This window comes from Sapajus apella, unplaced genomic scaffold (genome assembly GCF_009761245.1).
Source record: "Sapajus apella isolate SASKATOON/1434 unplaced genomic scaffold, GSC_monkey_1.0 scaffold73, whole genome shotgun sequence".
In the NCBI taxonomy this organism is placed as follows: Eukaryota; Metazoa; Chordata; class Mammalia; order Primates; family Cebidae; genus Sapajus; species Sapajus apella.
Window position 1 is genome coordinate 9,617,328 of NW_022437013.1, and position 16,604 is coordinate 9,633,931.

The window sequence follows — 16,604 nt, forward strand, 5'->3', positions numbered from 1 at the left end:
AATTAGTACAACCAACACGGAGAATGGTTTGGAGGTTCCTCAATAAACTAAAAGTAGAGCTACCATATGATTCAGCAATCCCACTGCTAGGCATATACCCAGAAGAAAGGAAATCAGTATATCAAAGAGATATCTGTACTCCAGTGTTTATTATAGCACTATTCACAATAGCCAAGATTTGGAAGCAACCTAAGTGTCCATCAACAGACAAATGGATAAAGAAAATGTGGTACATATACACAATGGAGTACTATTCAATCATAAGAAAGAATGAAATCCAGTGATTTGCAACAGCATGGGTGAAACTGGATGCCATTACATTAAGTGAAATGAACCGTGAACAGGAAGACAAATTTCACATGTTCTCACTTATTTTGGGGATCTAAAAAATTGAAACAATTGAACTCATGGAGATAGAGAGTAGAACAATAGTTACCAGAGGCTAGGAAGGGTATTGTGTGTGGTGGAAGTAGGAATGGTTAATAGGCATAGCAAGATAGAATGAACAAAATCTAGTATTTGATAGCACAACAGGGTGACTACAGTCAACAATAATTTATCGTACATCTTAAAATAACTAAAATATTATAACTGGACTGTTTATAACACAAAGGAAGAATAAATATTTGAGGTGATGGATACCCCATTTACCCTGATGTGATTATTATACATTGTATATCTGCATCAAAATATTTCACATACTCCATAAATTTACACACCTACTGGGTACTCACAATAATTAAAAATTAAACAAAAACAAAAACCTTTCTAAGAGAGTGAAATATTGGGATCAATTTATCTACCTGGCTATGTAACTGATAGAGACTACTATGGTCACAAATTATCAATAAATCATATACTCAGTATAAGCCCAATACATTTCAAGCATATTTACTCAGTTGTCTTGTGGTTCTTTTGTATATAATTGAAGAAATTTAGAATACTAGAATGAAATCTAAGACAGACGAAATCTTGGAAATTTTTAGGTGACATGATTTAAATTAAGGCCACAATTTGAAAGAAATCCTAGCAGGCCTCTGAGTTTTTAGCTTACAGCACTTAAAATTACAAGGATTACCAGTAGGAGCTCTAAAAGGAGGTGTAACACCTTGTGTCCTTATTTGAGTATATAAAAGGACAGTAACACTCATAAATCAACATGTCACTTTTCCCAACATCATATGATTCACAAATGTTCAGGATCCCAACCTAAAAACAAGTTTTAAATGGCCCTGGATTGTGCCATTGAAAATAATATTATCGAATTATTTTAAAGGTTAAATCAAAGGGCTGTGTTTTATTTTAAGAAGTGCTTGGTCTCCAGGAGTTAATGCTGTCCAAAAATTTTGGCTGACATGTATGAAAAGTTTTCTGTACCAATCACCAATGCAAGTCACCCATCCGTCTATCATTCATAGAGTTAAAAAACTGTCATATAGCATACTTAGCACCCAGTGTAACTAATTAATATTACCATTCTTTGATGCAAAACAAACTCATTTCCTTAAACCACTATTGCACTGAACTCCAGGGTTATAAATGAGCAAAACGCAAGTAAATTTGCAGGTAATAACAGTGGCAATAAACCTTTCCTGGTTCATGCAATTTTCCCCATCTGTTAACAGAGAGCAACCTTAGGATCTATTATGCCCAGAAGGGGACTTACCCAGCTGGACATCTATAACACTTGGCTGATTCTCCATGGGGAACAATGGCTTGGGAGGCTTGTCTGTGAGTAAAGCTAGAAGAGAAAATGAAAGAAAGTAATGGAAAAATTGAGATAAATTATGAGATGAGAAAGATTCTATCATGTATGATATTTAATGTTTGTAGACTTGATGGTGTGTAAACATTTATTAGACAGTGTTCCTACTTGGGTTTTTATTCTATCCATACAATATATTTCCCAGCACATTTAGAGCACCATTGATTCACTGTAAATAGGCCATTTTGACAGCTACATTTTCCAACAAGATGAAACAAATGGACTATTTGGGGTTGTTTTTATAAATTTGTAAGTATAAGGAAATATATTTTTAAAAAATATAATTGAGAAATATTAAATACTCATATATGCTTTGTAACAGTGTTCTGAATGAAACATTACCTAATGGACATTTTTAGTGACATAAATCTTCTAAACCTCTAAATTATCCCCCACTCTCCACTGCAACCTCCAAAACAATGTAATAAAGTAATGATACCTTCATTAGGATAATTGATCAAAAATACCAATTAAGCATCTTTTGTACACCAAGTCTTGTGCTAGCTACTAAAGGGAAAGAAAGTAAAGTCTTTATCTTTGCCCTCAATTTATAATCTAGGACTATAAACACAGGACTAGCACAATATAATAGAGAATAGAACATAGAATATAGCATTTGAGCTATAAGGCTACATATAGTGGTAAAGAAATGGAGAAAGGAGAGGTCATTATTGGCTGAAAGGTTTGAGGAAAGTTTTTTGAAGAGAATGGATCTCCACATGAAACTTAAGGGATGGAGAAGATTTGAAAAGGCAGAGAGTAAAGAAGAAAAGATTCTCAGAAATTTTCAAAATGATTTTCGAAAGATTCTCAGGAAAGATTAACAACATAAACCAAGGCACAATAGTAGAACTTCTCAAGCATAATGTGCTTACAAAAAAAAATGAGTCTGGTGAGAAGGGGTTGTGTGAGCATGATGAATTGGAAATGAAACTAGATAGATAGAATAGGGTTGAATTCTAGAGGACTCTGAGTAACAGGCAGAAGAACTTGGACATGATGTGCTAGGCTAGAGTGTCATTGTAGATCTTGGAATAAAAAAATGACTCAATGGAAGTGCTGTCTAACAATGATTGGCTTCATATGTGGAATAGGCTAAGAGAAGAACAAAAAACTAACAGGTTGAAGTAACAAAGCTACGGTGTTGGGGGGCAGGCGGTGGTGCGCAGTCACACCAGGGTGGAGTTTGGGGATTTTTTTTTTTTAAATGAGAGGACAAATCTGAGAGGAACCTAGAAGAAAGAAATGAGAGATCTTGGCATGCAGATACGTATGTCATGTGTATTGCTATCATAAAACGAACCTTATATCAAACTATTGTTTATATCCTGAATTCCTTTTAACGGGTTCTGTATTTATGTCTTACTTCAAGTATCCAACTGGATTGAAATATTTTATACTTCTTTATAATTCACAGGAGGAATAGCATAGGATTGTGCTATAATGATTACACCACCATTAATTGACTAGCTTAGTAATTCCCTGCCAACATGAGAGAAGATCTCATACTATTTGCAGAATATTTAAAAGAGAAAGAGAGAAATAAAAGTTGATCACAGGACAGATAAGGTTAGGGAAATACACAAATTTGGAGAGATTCCCAAAATAGTTGTTGATAATAAGTAAATACACCAGAAATATACTTAGGAAAGAGCTTTATAGCACATTAGCTTTCTCTTCCTAATACCTGAACTGCCTGAAGTAGGAAAATTTTAGTGAATTAATTGTTTTCATTTTTCCAACACATTATTCTAGCTGACATACAACATGTATTGTCCTTATGAAATTGAACATTTTTGTCTTAACTAAGTTTATTTTGGCATAATTCAGACATACTAATATAATATCTAGTCTTCATATCATAAATACTACAGTTACTCTTAATAATCTGATTTTTAAATATTATGAGAAACATAAGGAATATACTTTAAACAAAATTTATATGTTTGAATTTAAAATCCAGTTATATCAGATGGTCAATTTTGTTGCAGTATGCTACTATTTGTATTAAGAAAATATTGGAAACAATCTAAATTTCCATCAGGAGGAGACTTGTTACAATTGCTGTTATTTCATATAATGACATATTATGACACTGCTGTTAAAAGAATTGGGTAAATCTGTACATTAGATATGAAAATATTTCCAAGATTTACCGTTTAATGAAAAAGATCCCAAATAGTATGCGTACCATGCTATTTTGAGTTTAAAACACACATATGCATATATAAATGTTTGTATACATGTGAAATATTTCTAGATGGATACATGTGCAATTGGTAACAGTGGTGTCCCCTGAAGAGAGGGAGTAGATGGCTGAGGAGCTGTGGTGTGTAAGGAAAGGGTGGCGTGGCCAGGCAGAAGGAAGATTTAATCTTCACTATATACCTTTATATTTCGAACAATCTGCATATGCTATGTATTCAAAACATAAATAAAATTAAAATTAAATCCAGCCATTTTCCTTTTTATTAATAAAAAAGCCGTTTTGATTTCTTTATAGAATTATTGTCAATTTATCTTACGCACACAAATTATAGACATTTAGCTTGCTGGTAACTATTCTTAGGCAATCTTATTTTAAAATATTTCCTGCTTCCAAATGATTTAACTGGAATGAGATAGGTGGGAAGCAATTGTAAGGAATGTATTTCATGTATGGAAATGACAATCTTGCTCTGCTTTCAGCAGGATGAGTTTGGAGTCATTGTTGTCCCTTAACCTTATCTTCTGCCATGAACTATGGATGAATGTATTTACCCTAATTTTATTATTATTAAATATCAATTGCTGAGGTGACATTCAGTAATATTAATGACAATTTTAAGTGTCTTACATTTATAGGTGGTTCATAAATTTCAAAGTGCTTTCCGATAACCTTGTAAGGTAAAGAAGACAGTTACAAATGTGGCCAATTCAGAGATGAAGTTAAATGAAGCTTATATTGTCTCATTTGCTGTCTCCTTGTGACCAAAAGCCCCCATTTGCAGGATGAAAAGGAAAACAGGATGTAAGTTGTAGGCAGTAGACAGGTAAAGAGCTCAGTACTGAATCAGTGGTTTTAGCCTCTTTGACTCCACACTAATTAACGACACTAGGGTTCCTTTCCAGTGGGAATGGCTTTGTGGCAAACAGCTGGTTGAAACATGATCCCTGTAGGACGCCCCACACATATACACTTTTCCCCCCTAAACCTATAAATGGAAAGAGATGAACTGGCACTTACCCCAACACATCTCAATGGGATATATGGCTATGGTGCCTCTTCAAATTCCAACATCATGTGTAGGCCTGAGAATTGCTAAGAGGTGCAGAACATTTGTGATGATAAAGCAGCAACTGCAACAGTTCATCTGGATCCTGACCACCAGCCCAGAGACAAATCTATCAGCACCATGCATAATTATAGCATTTAGATTAGCTAGAGTGTGCGCTACCACAGGCAGGCAAGCTCATTTCTTTTTTATTTTAATTTTAAAATCTCATCTGAAACTCAGTTACTGTTTAGGAAAGGAAAGAAAGAACTGTCAATACTAAGTCCCCTAAACAACAGAGCAGAGATTTACAAGTTTATTAGAAATCTTATCCTGGACCTCAATGGGGACTAGTTGGGGTCTGAGCTAGTCTTTGAATTTGAAGCTTAAGCTATATGCTTTGATTGAAAGAATGGGAGCAAAGAATGCATTTTTGTACTAACATTTCAGTGTATACTTCCTCCATTGTACTTTCCTCGGTAGCTGCTTATATTTAATTATCCTTAAATATAATTGCTCTACTGAATATACCATGACACTAGTCTTAATGTGTTAGTAAAGCTACTGCTGTTACTTCCTGCTTCTTCCTAAAACTAGGTTTTATATGTTTGACACTAACTTTCCTGAGAAGAATGTTCAAAATAACTTTTTCCTTTCTATTATAGGTAATGATTGTGTTTATATGTACAACCAGATCAACTGGTTTGACTAAAATGATTGGTCAATCTACATGAACTTGGTATAAAAAATAAGTAGACTTATTTGTTTAATTGAATAAATCAATTTGACTACATTAGCTAAGTGTTAACTAGTGTTATGGCAAATTTTTGTTGTTGACTTATCTGTTTAATTAGATAGGCCAGAAAGACCAAGTGGGAGGGAATAGAAAGACAGCAACTCATTAATTTCTGTGAATGAAGTTATTTTGGAATTTGTATGTTATGGTCAATGAAATGGATTCTCCCCATATCAGTATTAAAATCGCATTCTAAAATCACTATTTTTTGCCACAACATTGAAGCATTCTAAACCTACCAATGTTTCCTACCTTTACAGGAGGATAGACTCTGAACTTGTCACTCGGGAACATAAAGGCAGCCATAGTCTAGCCTTAATAACTTTCTTGCCTTTTTACCCACCTATCATCTATTTTATTGATGTATAGACAAGTTGCTTTCCTCAGTCACATTGCATTAATTTCCAACTCTGCATCTTGACTTAAACTCTCCCTCCAATTTTGGAAACAAATAATAATAGCTACCATAGTTATCATTTACTTAATTTGTTTTGTTCTAGGCTGTTTCACAACATTTTATATTTTACAAATAATTGGCCCAAAGTCAAGGAACTTTTGAATCTAAAGTAGGGACCTGAATTAAATTCTGTCTGATTTCACCAGGCCCACAACACTCTAATACCTCACCCTTCCTTTTTTTTTATCCCAAGTCCTAGCTATCCTCCAAAAAGTTGTTTATGTCCTGAATCATCCAGAAAGCCTTCCTTAATAGCAGCACAAGCTAAGCTTTCTCCTCTCTTAAGTCCTAAAATATTTACTATTTGAACCACCCATTTGGTTCACAACATGCACTGCTTTGAATACAAATTAAATCTCACATTATATGGTTATGTCTTGTCTCCCTAACTATATTTTTAAGCTCCTGGGGGATAAAGATCATGTCTCATACAATCCAGCCAATAAGATAGTATGTGACATTGTGGAACAAATAAACACTTACAATCTCCAAACTAATTTCCTGGTGGTATTCTTTCCCTAAAAAAAAAAAAAAAAAAAAAAAAAAAAAAAAAAAAAAAAAAAAAAAACAGTGCTTCCCGTAGCATTCCTAGATTGCAAGAAACAGAAACAAACTTTGGCTAATTAAAGCCAAAAGGGAATTTATCAGAAGGATATCTCAAGGATGGCCAGGAAGTCTGGGGAACTAGGTTTAATAACAGGAAAGGAACCAGGCCAGGTCTAGATGTGCAAGCAAAAAAGACTACACAATGATGTCATCTTGACCACACCATTGAATTGAACTGGTTTTATGGGGGTTTTTAATATGTTTTATTTTATTGTGTTAAATCTTGGTTAATTTTTTTGTCCTTCTGTCACTTTGATCAAGATTCAAAATCCCAGAAAGACAGGCTGAATGAACAAGTTTTGAGCTCCAGGCTTAGGCAAGATTGTATGCAAATCATGAAGAAAAGAATCTCCTAAAAGCAGGTTTTCTCCACCTCAGCAAGTTAACATTCACTGCCAGCTAACTCTTTGCTGTAGGTGACTATCCCATGCATTGTTGGATGTTTAGCAGCTTCCTTGGGCTCTAACCAAAGATGCCAGTAGGACTTTCCCCCAGTTGTGAAACTAGAAATGTCTCAAGATATTGGCAAAATGTAATGAGGTAAACAAAATTTCACCTGCTTAATAACTACTGTCCTAAAGAAAACTTAGGTTGCTGTTGGAAAAAGAAATAAATACTAGGTGGCCAAAGGTAACAGGCAATACCATCTCATTGCCCAACCCCACGGGCACACTTATATCAGTTTCCATGTGAATGGCATTCCTGGGAGCATATAATATTAATGGGATTCTCTGAAGTTGTGTAAAGAAGTGACATGGATCACACACATCCACTAATATAGATAATGCGTTTTATTAATTAAAACAATGATTTTTTATGCCAAATACTTCCCAAATTCTGAAGTAGGTACTAGACTTTGTCAATAGGTAGCAACTGTTCACTGGGCTCTTTCCTCTTCGAAATCATGTAAGCTCATGAGCTAATTCCAAAAAAGAGCAACAGCAGCCCTATGGCTCTTTGCCCCAAAGTGCCCAGATGTAAAAGTATTACAGATTGCCTAATGTTCTGAGATAATTGAGGATTTTGGGAAGAAAGACTTGAGAATAGCTTTCATGTGAGAAGACAAAATGGAGGTACTTGCTGAGCAAATCAGATGTAGGGAGAGCCAGAGATCCTGTTAATATCCTTAAAAATTTCCTGTAATCATGGATGGAGATTTGCCAAGCCTAGCGCAAGTAGTTGACTAGTTTGAAGATTTCATAAATTGAACACAGGATGAATGCAGAAATTGCTGAGCTCTGAATACACCATAAGTGCTATTATTCTTGGGAATACTTTGCATTTTTTTCATGTGATTAGCTGATAATTGTTTGAGGCAAGGGATATCTCTTTCTGAATTAACTACATAGTCTTCCTAATCCTGTATTATGATGTATACAATCTACCGGACACTTACTTTAAAGCCCCATGTGTTAAAAATATTTTATTTCTAGAATTACCAAGCTGAGAGTCCCCTAATTTTGATGATTATCCAGGAAAAAGTACAGAATAATCATGATTATTCAATATCATACTTAATGTTCCAAACCTGTAAACTCAAATAGGACCAGCCTTGGTTATAATATATCTCTTTTGCCCTAATCTTCCTAATTTTGTGATCCGTACTTTAGAGAAATTTCTTCAGCATCCTGCTTTTAGGCACACAGAGTTATGCCTCTCTAATCAAAACCTGCTGCAAATTAATCTGCAATTTAAACATTAATATGAACTTAAGACAGTTGTAACTTCTCTCATAAGGCTAGCTGCTTTTGAAGGATTGTCTCTCAATGTGGAATGAAATGCTTTACTCTGTTGTAGGCACACATTGGGCTTTAGGGCCTTTTCTTGACTTGCTATCTTCACACTGATGTTATCCAAAAAACAAGGTGGACTTCTACAGAAGCCAATGAAGATAGATGAAGCTGTTTCCCTCAAGATTCTAACCAGCATTACTATGAGTGAATCCTTTAGTTTGTAATATCTTAGAAAAAAAAGTCCAGGCATATGTTAAAAAAAAAATGTTCATTAAAAATCAAGCTTTGCTTTTACTTCAACTTGTTATTACCTCCATCACTTAACCATTGTAGCAATTAATCTTTTATAATTATTTTCTCCACCAAAATTCTAATATTGTCTGCCTTATTTGTAACAGGAGGAAACAGATCAAAATGGACTGTTTATTAACTCAATCTAGAGAGAAGACATATTCTCTAGGTGTCCCAGCTATAATAGAAAAATTGTGATAGGCTTACCACAAAAAATAAAGCCAGTGATTTCCAAAATTATTTGAAAATTTGTTTTCAAATCATTGATGGCTCAAATTTCAGATACTTTTTCATGTGTCTTCCTCATCTCCCTACCTATTACCTCCCTTTAAAAATAATTTCCTTTATTAAGTCACTATTACTAATGACAATGGTTCATGTTCCTCAAATGTATATTTGGAAGATAAAATTGAGAATTACTGAGAATCAAACACACGAAAGGTTATATTCAGAGGATTAAATTGCTTTTAAAACACATTCCAGTTTCACTAAAAATACCCCTGCCATTATTCAAAGCCATTGCAACGATTTGACTTTTATTAGCATAGAACTTAAAGTCAGTTATTATCTTTGAATAAATAAGTGATCCTTTAACAAATAGAAGTTAAACTGCTGGGAAAGTGCTGGGAAACTTACCTGGCTATTGCCCCTGCAAAGCTTAGGGCCTCCCTAGCAACTGGCTTAGAGCCTGTGTCCTGCCTTGCAGGTCACTGGATGTGCCCCGAGGCTAGTGAATGGTCAGGACTGCTGTGAAGTTGCCCTGAGTTGCCCTTTTCTCTAGGTTCCACATTTATTTCCACTAATATTTGAGTTTTGAGCAATGCATGAGCTTTGGGAAAGCTTGAGCATAAAGGCAGGGCAATTTCTTCTCAATGCCATTTGACACAAGGCCCTTCTCTGGAGAGAAGAATGTTTATTCAGCACAAGTCTGCCCAGACATAAAGCAACTTCTTCAAACTGGAAAAGAAAACAACCTTGGGGGAAATGGAAACTTAACAGTGGTTACGATGGTTTTTTTGTTTGTTTTTTTTTTTTCACTTTTCTTCACAGCTGCTGCTTTTCCTTTACTCTTGCTTTTTCTCCCTTAAGTTAAGATTTGTCTTTCTTCCTCTAAAATAGTGCTCCCTGGACGCTTATATTGTTGATGTCAAATTCCATATATAGTTAATTATTAAAGAAGTTACACTATTAGATAGTGTACTTCCAGGTTTCACACAGAACTTGGGATAAAGTTAGTATTAAAATAAATATCAGAGTTTAAACATGAGAGATGGGTCAATTTTTACCTTCCTTCGAGATCATCATTTGGTTCTGTGATTACTGATCTGTCAGGATCTAGAAATTTGGCTTAGATAGTGATGCCTAAAAATATAATATGATTCTCAAGGATGGATAATTTTAGAGCTAGACAAACCCTTAGGGATCTAATTCATCTGGCTATTTTGACATATGAAGAAACTGAAAGGCAGTAAAGGAGGAATGCGCTCAACATCATATTGAAAATTAATAATAAAACAGAAGATCCAAACCCAAGTTTCTTGAATTAAAAGTTCAATATCCTTGCTACTGCACTATGGTTAACATAGATTAAGCATGGATTTCATGCCAAGCACTTTTACATTTATTCTTTCATTAAATCCTCATGACAATGTATAAAATAGGTCCTACTATTAACAACATTTGACAGATGAGAAAACTGAGGCTCAATGAGATTAATTTATTTGTCCAAGGTCATATTGTTAGTAAATACATTTTGGGTCCAAGATTCAACCAAAGTCTATCTTACCTTTGAGTCTAAGTTCATAGCCACTACTCTATACTGTCATATTTCTTCCGTGTTTTTTAATCTAAGACGTTTTTTGTTTGAAATACATCCAAAATGCTTCCATATAAGCATTACCAAAAAAAGGAAAAAAAGAAAGAAAGAAAAAAGAAAAGAAACCCAAATACTTCACTAAACTGATGAGTTTTGGGGATTAATTGACTGAATACCACCTTTAGCTGCATCCACAAAATTCCAGAGGTCAAAGAACAGGATGAAAATTCAATTTGGGATTACTTGGTGTCATTCCTTCTTATAGTCAGTTAACAAATATTTATAGTTCTATTAGAGAAAGGTACACTACCAAATAGTGTATATATCTTTGTTAGGGGCAGTAACGTATAAATTCGAAGAATACACAGAGTCAGATCAAAAGGCTTAGTCTAGTTAAAGAAATGGAGGTATACAAATGGCTGTAGGAAGTGACAAAACATGGTAATTGACTCTTGTAAATTTTCTTGCTGCTGGTAAATTAACACACACTTAGTTTAAAACAACATATTTACTATTATCTTACTGTTTGGGAAGTCAGGAGTCTAATGTGAGTCTCACTAGATTAAAATTAAGATGTGGGCAGGGCTGCATACCTTTCTGGAGGCCCCGGGAGAAAATCTATTCCTTTTCCTTTTCTATCTTCTAGAATCTGTCTGCATTCACTGGTGCTTGGCTATTTTTCATCTTCACAGCCAGAAAGGGCAGGTTGAATCCTTGTTACATTATATTATTCTTTCTTTCCTACCTCCCTCTTCCATTTTTGAGGAAACCTATTATTTCATTGGGCTTACCTGGATAATCAATGATAATTTCCCTATTTTGAGATCAGGGGATTAGCAACCGTAATTCCACTTACAACCTTAATTTGCCTTTACTATAGAACTTAACATATTCCTAACAGAGTAGGATATGCACATTTTTGGGGTGGAGGGAATTATTCTGTCTACTACCATGCCATAAGAAGTAATCAAATAAAATACAGATGAAATGTAAGGAACCAAAATATGACATTGTGGCTGACATATGGAACAGTATATATTGTCTGCATTGTATTTTTATGAAAAGAACTTTTTTACTGGTCTCATTTCAGCCAAATCAGTTTGTGAACATAATCTTTGCATATCAAACAAAAATTCATGAAGGCAATTATTTGACTAGATTAGGCCGGTATTGATACTGCTATTTTGAGTCTAATGGTTTATTTATTTATGGTTGTCAAACTCATTAGGCATTCATAGCTTGTAAACATGATGTTTTGTAATTCAAAGAGTAAGGAAAAGCAAAATATCACTTAAGTTTAGTTGTTTGGGTGTGCTAACAGCTGTAATGAGGATGACAACTGGATATTAAATAAGCATTTTTTAAAAATCAAAAGCTTCATGACAAGGATAATTCTCTAATTCACAGAATATTTGTTTGGTAAACATTATTTAGAGCTCAGGAAGAAGAAAGCCATTCTAACATAAAGACTTACTTAGTTTGGGATCTGAGGTAGAAAAGAAAGTGGTGTCAATCACAAGCCATTATCACTTTATCTTCCTCCACATCAGCTTAACATTACCAGAGAACTTTCCAAGATTGTGAATAACCTTTTTGTTTGCATGACAGCAAGCCAAACACATGGTCATCAAAAATCTATAAAGTGCAGGGTGCTATTTCTACTTTCTAGATGAGGAAACTGAGGTTCAGACAGGTTAATTTATTCTCCTAAGGACTCATCTCTAGCGACTAAGAGCCAAAACCAGAATTTAAATCTTAATTTCCTGACTCCTATTCTGTAGTCTCCCAGTCTCATTTAATCCTCACAACATTCCTATGAGGTGAGTACCACTATTTCTATTTTGTTGTTGTTGTTGAAGAAATTAAAGGTCAAAGAAGGTCACTTGACCAAGGTTACCTTGCTAGCAAAAATGGCAGAGATATAATTCAAATCTATGTCTGTTTGGCTTTAAAGCTGGGATCTTCCCCCTAGAATCTTTCTAGGATGAATATGTAATAGCATTGCAAATGAACTCAATTATACTAGAATAGCATCTGAAAATAAAGTAGTTTTATTTTCCATTTCCATCACTGAAGTCAGGACCCAGCCCTTAGAAATCTTGATTAACTTCCCACTTGTTGGCAGCTCTCTGAGAGGTTTCCAAGCTTGTTTCCTGTCTTGGTAATACTGATGAGACCTAATTTAATTAATCAAATATAAGTTGACGATCTATGATGTTGAAACTGATTTTCAGATGAAGCCAATGATGACTGCTCACAGTTCCAAGGAAAAAATATAAGCTAGGTGATTTCAAGATGTGATTATTGGATGCAGAAGAAAGGAAAAAATAACTGAATTTACAAAGCACTTTCTCTTTCCTATGATTGTCTCATTAAGTACAACTGGGATGCTAGGAAAGCAAGAATTGTGGTCTCCAGAAACTGAGATAGGAAATCTTGGGAATTTTTCAAAGCAGGATCCAAATCTCCTGAAACAGGGTGACTTGCCTTTTTGAATCAATTTTTTTTTTAATAAACTTGCCTCTTAACTGTGGAAGTTTGATGGCCCCATTTTCTCTGATAGAATAAGCACTTATTCAGCTGTGATTATCATTCATCTCCTGATATAACTTTGTCAAGAAATTAGGCTCAATGTTCAAAGGACATCCTGACTCTAAATAATAAGTCTTTGAAATATGATAAGGCAAGCTAATTCTTGACAGGGGAATCAAATTTCACCACAGTGTTCTCTGTACTGGTTTAAATGAAGCAGCTTCCAAATATAGCCTAATTTACCTAAGGGTCTGCACCACTACCACCCCTCCATCCCACCCCCTACTTTTCCAACCTCATCCCATTATTCCCTAGTCTTGACTGATACTTCCTCTGCAGAACACTCAAGTACAGAAAGAAACCCAGGTGTTAAAGTGCTCTGGCCATATGACAAATTGACCTAGTGCCACTGGATGTTTCTATAGCAAGTAAGAAGTGGTCAGGTCATTTGTAAAAGAACAAACGGCTTTTCAGAAAACTCTTGTGGAGGTTGTTACCTGAGGTTACAAACGAGGGAAAACCCTGCAGATAGATCTTGCTGCAGTTAGGTGACTCAGTGTCTACTACTCTGCTTTTAACATGAAGGCTAGTTACATGTCTGACCAAAACCCAATCCTTTAAGATCTTTGTCTATGGGCTAACGCCCCCCCCCCCCACTCCCATCACTAGCCAGCACTCACTAGCATATAGCCATTTAGTCTCAGAGAGCTTGGGGGAAAAAAAAAAGGCACTGCCTAGTACTTGAGAACAGAATTCAGTTCCTGGGAGAGCAAAAGCCCCCCCATCTTATGTATACCTAGACCTTGGAAATGTCTGTGATATTCATTAGCATCAGGCTGATCTCAGTCTAATTCAGAGCAAATGATTGGTTACATTTATTATTTTATCAGAAAAGCCTTTCCCAACTTCAAAAACATCTGCCACCCACTATCTAGGTCACACAACTCTATGATGTTGTAAATGAAAGCATAGGCTCTGTACTAAGAACACCTGAATCTTAATTCTGGCTCTGGTACTTACTTTGCAACCTTGGTCATGATTCCTAAGCTCCTCTGGGACTCTATTTCCTTGATGTATAACTGTGGATAATAATAGTTCCCACTTTTTAGGATTATTATGAGGATCTAATAAGCTCATGCTTCTAAAGTGCTAGGCAGAATCCTGGTTCGTAGTTTAGTTCTTAATAAATTGCAGCAAATATTGATTTGCCAATTAAAGAGAACATTGAGCTTTATATCCCCCTAGGGAGGGAACACAATTAATTTCCCCACGGTATATGAATGGCTGTAAATATTTAGATTGGTGCAAAAGTAATTCCGCAATAACTTTTGCACCAACCTAACAAGTATGCCGAAGAGAGAAAGGCTGAAAGGACAAGGGCCAGGTACTGAAAGGAAGCAGTGAGAGTAGGATAAAGATACAGAGTATCAGGATCACGAAAGCAAGACTCACTCTCTTAAAAAATCCAATTCTCCAATATCGTGAGCTATTACAGTACTTGTACATATAGATCCAGATCTAAAACTCACAGAGCCAGCTTCTGCCTTGGTAAAAGGATCACATATTCTTCACAAGCATAAAAATTGTCTATAATAATGCATAAAAAGTGGATTGAGCTGGCAGGTATGTTTCAATAGTGTCTGTGTGGAGAATACACTCAGGATAAGTCACTGATTTTATTGACTCCTCCTAACCTCTGCAAAGCCAAAAGGAAATTAAGCTTGGTGGCTGGGGTTTCGGGCTGATGCCAATTTTGCTGAAAAGCAAACAGGCAAGTTACTGGCAAAATAATCAAAGCCACTTCATCAGCCTTATGAAAAGTCTTCCACAGACTAGTCTAAAAGCAACTTACTACCCATTTGGTTTATCTCTGAGCCCTGAGCTAGAACTTAAGATACATTGGTTCTGATCTCAGCTCCACTAAAAATTTATAGTGTGACCTTGAACAATTCTGTTACCTTTTCTAACTTTTCTATTGCTTAGGTTCCTCAACTTCAAAATGGAGATGGTAACTGCCCTGTGTGGTTTGTAGAGTTAATATGAGGACCAAGTGACCTAAGAAATGTAAAAGCCCTATAAGGTTTTTTTTTTTTAAGCTTTAAATATATAAGCTGGAAAGCTGGAAATGTTCTCCTAAAGTCCTAAATATATGCATCTGGGATGCATATATTGCATCCCAGAAATATTGCCCTCTTATGCCATTCTCAGGGTGCCTGAGGAGAATATCTTCAGGATCACTTCAGGTTTTTTTGTTTGTTTGCTTGTTTGTTTTTGGTGTTTTAAAATATTTTTTCACTATAGGATTCTATCTTATATCCGGAATAAATCAATGTAATTGTACTAAAGGCTACATTCATTGAAGAAGAGATAGAAGAATTATCACCAACTATATTTCTGGAAAATAATAATATATACCACTTATATAATACTATAAGGACTTAGCCAGTATTAATTCATTTAATGCTTCCAGCAACTCTATGTGTGGGGTACATACATATGTTTATCTTCTTTTTTTTGTTTGTTTTTGAGATGGAGTCTCAGTCTGTCACCAGGCTGGAACACAGTGGCCGATCTCCGCTCACTGCAACCTTTGCCTCCTAGGTTCGAGCAATTCCCCTACCTCAGCCTCCCAAGTAGCTGGGATTACAGGTGCACACCACCACACCAGTCTAATTTTTTTGTATTTTAGTAGAGATGGGGTTTTATCATGTTGGACAGGATGGTCTTGATCTCATGACCTCATGATCCACCTGCCTCGGCTTCCCAACCTGCTGGGATTACAGGCGTGAGCCACTGCACCCGGCGTATTATTTCCATTTTATAGGTAAAAACTGAGGCATTAATAAATTAGGTGACCTACCCAAGACTGCATTGGTAATAAGAAACAGAGGTTAGGTTTGAATTTAGACAGTCTGGCTTCATAGTCCTTTTAAAATATAAGCCTAACAAGATCCTGATCAATTTGCATCATATCAATAGTATTTAGTCTTACACAATCATAATTACAAAGACTCTAGTCTTCCTAACTAATACATGAGTTCCCTCCAGAGTTTCCAGTATTCAGTCTTCACTTGATAACTTTTTTGCAATAGGCTCACTATGTCCTGACATAAATCATTTCAATTTTGGAATAACTTTATTAAAATTTCTTATGTTCAGCTGTAATTTGTTTATTTGTATGTTATACCTCTTGGTCCTATTTCTGATGTCTGGAATAACACAGAAGAAACCCAATATACCTTCTATATACCTATGCTTAAAACATTTGCAGACAGATTTCTTGATCTCTCTCACCCCCTTCCCTTCTGAAAATCTCCTTTTCAGGCTAAACATTTACAGTTCCCTCAATTGCCC

General features: G+C 35.4%; 1 protein-coding gene across 1 annotated transcript in view; it reads right to left on the bottom strand.

Annotated features, from left to right (window-relative positions):
- The window catches only part of IL1RAPL2 (interleukin 1 receptor accessory protein like 2), a 1,136,852-nt gene that overhangs the window by 274,261 nt on the left and 845,987 nt on the right, over window positions 1-16,604 (bottom strand). Inside the window, exon 6 of the mRNA XM_032250933.1 lies at window positions 1,667-1,741. Within this exon, the coding sequence (XP_032106824.1) occupies window positions 1,667-1,741 (75 nt within the window). The remainder of the gene's footprint in view (window positions 1-1,666; window positions 1,742-16,604) is intronic.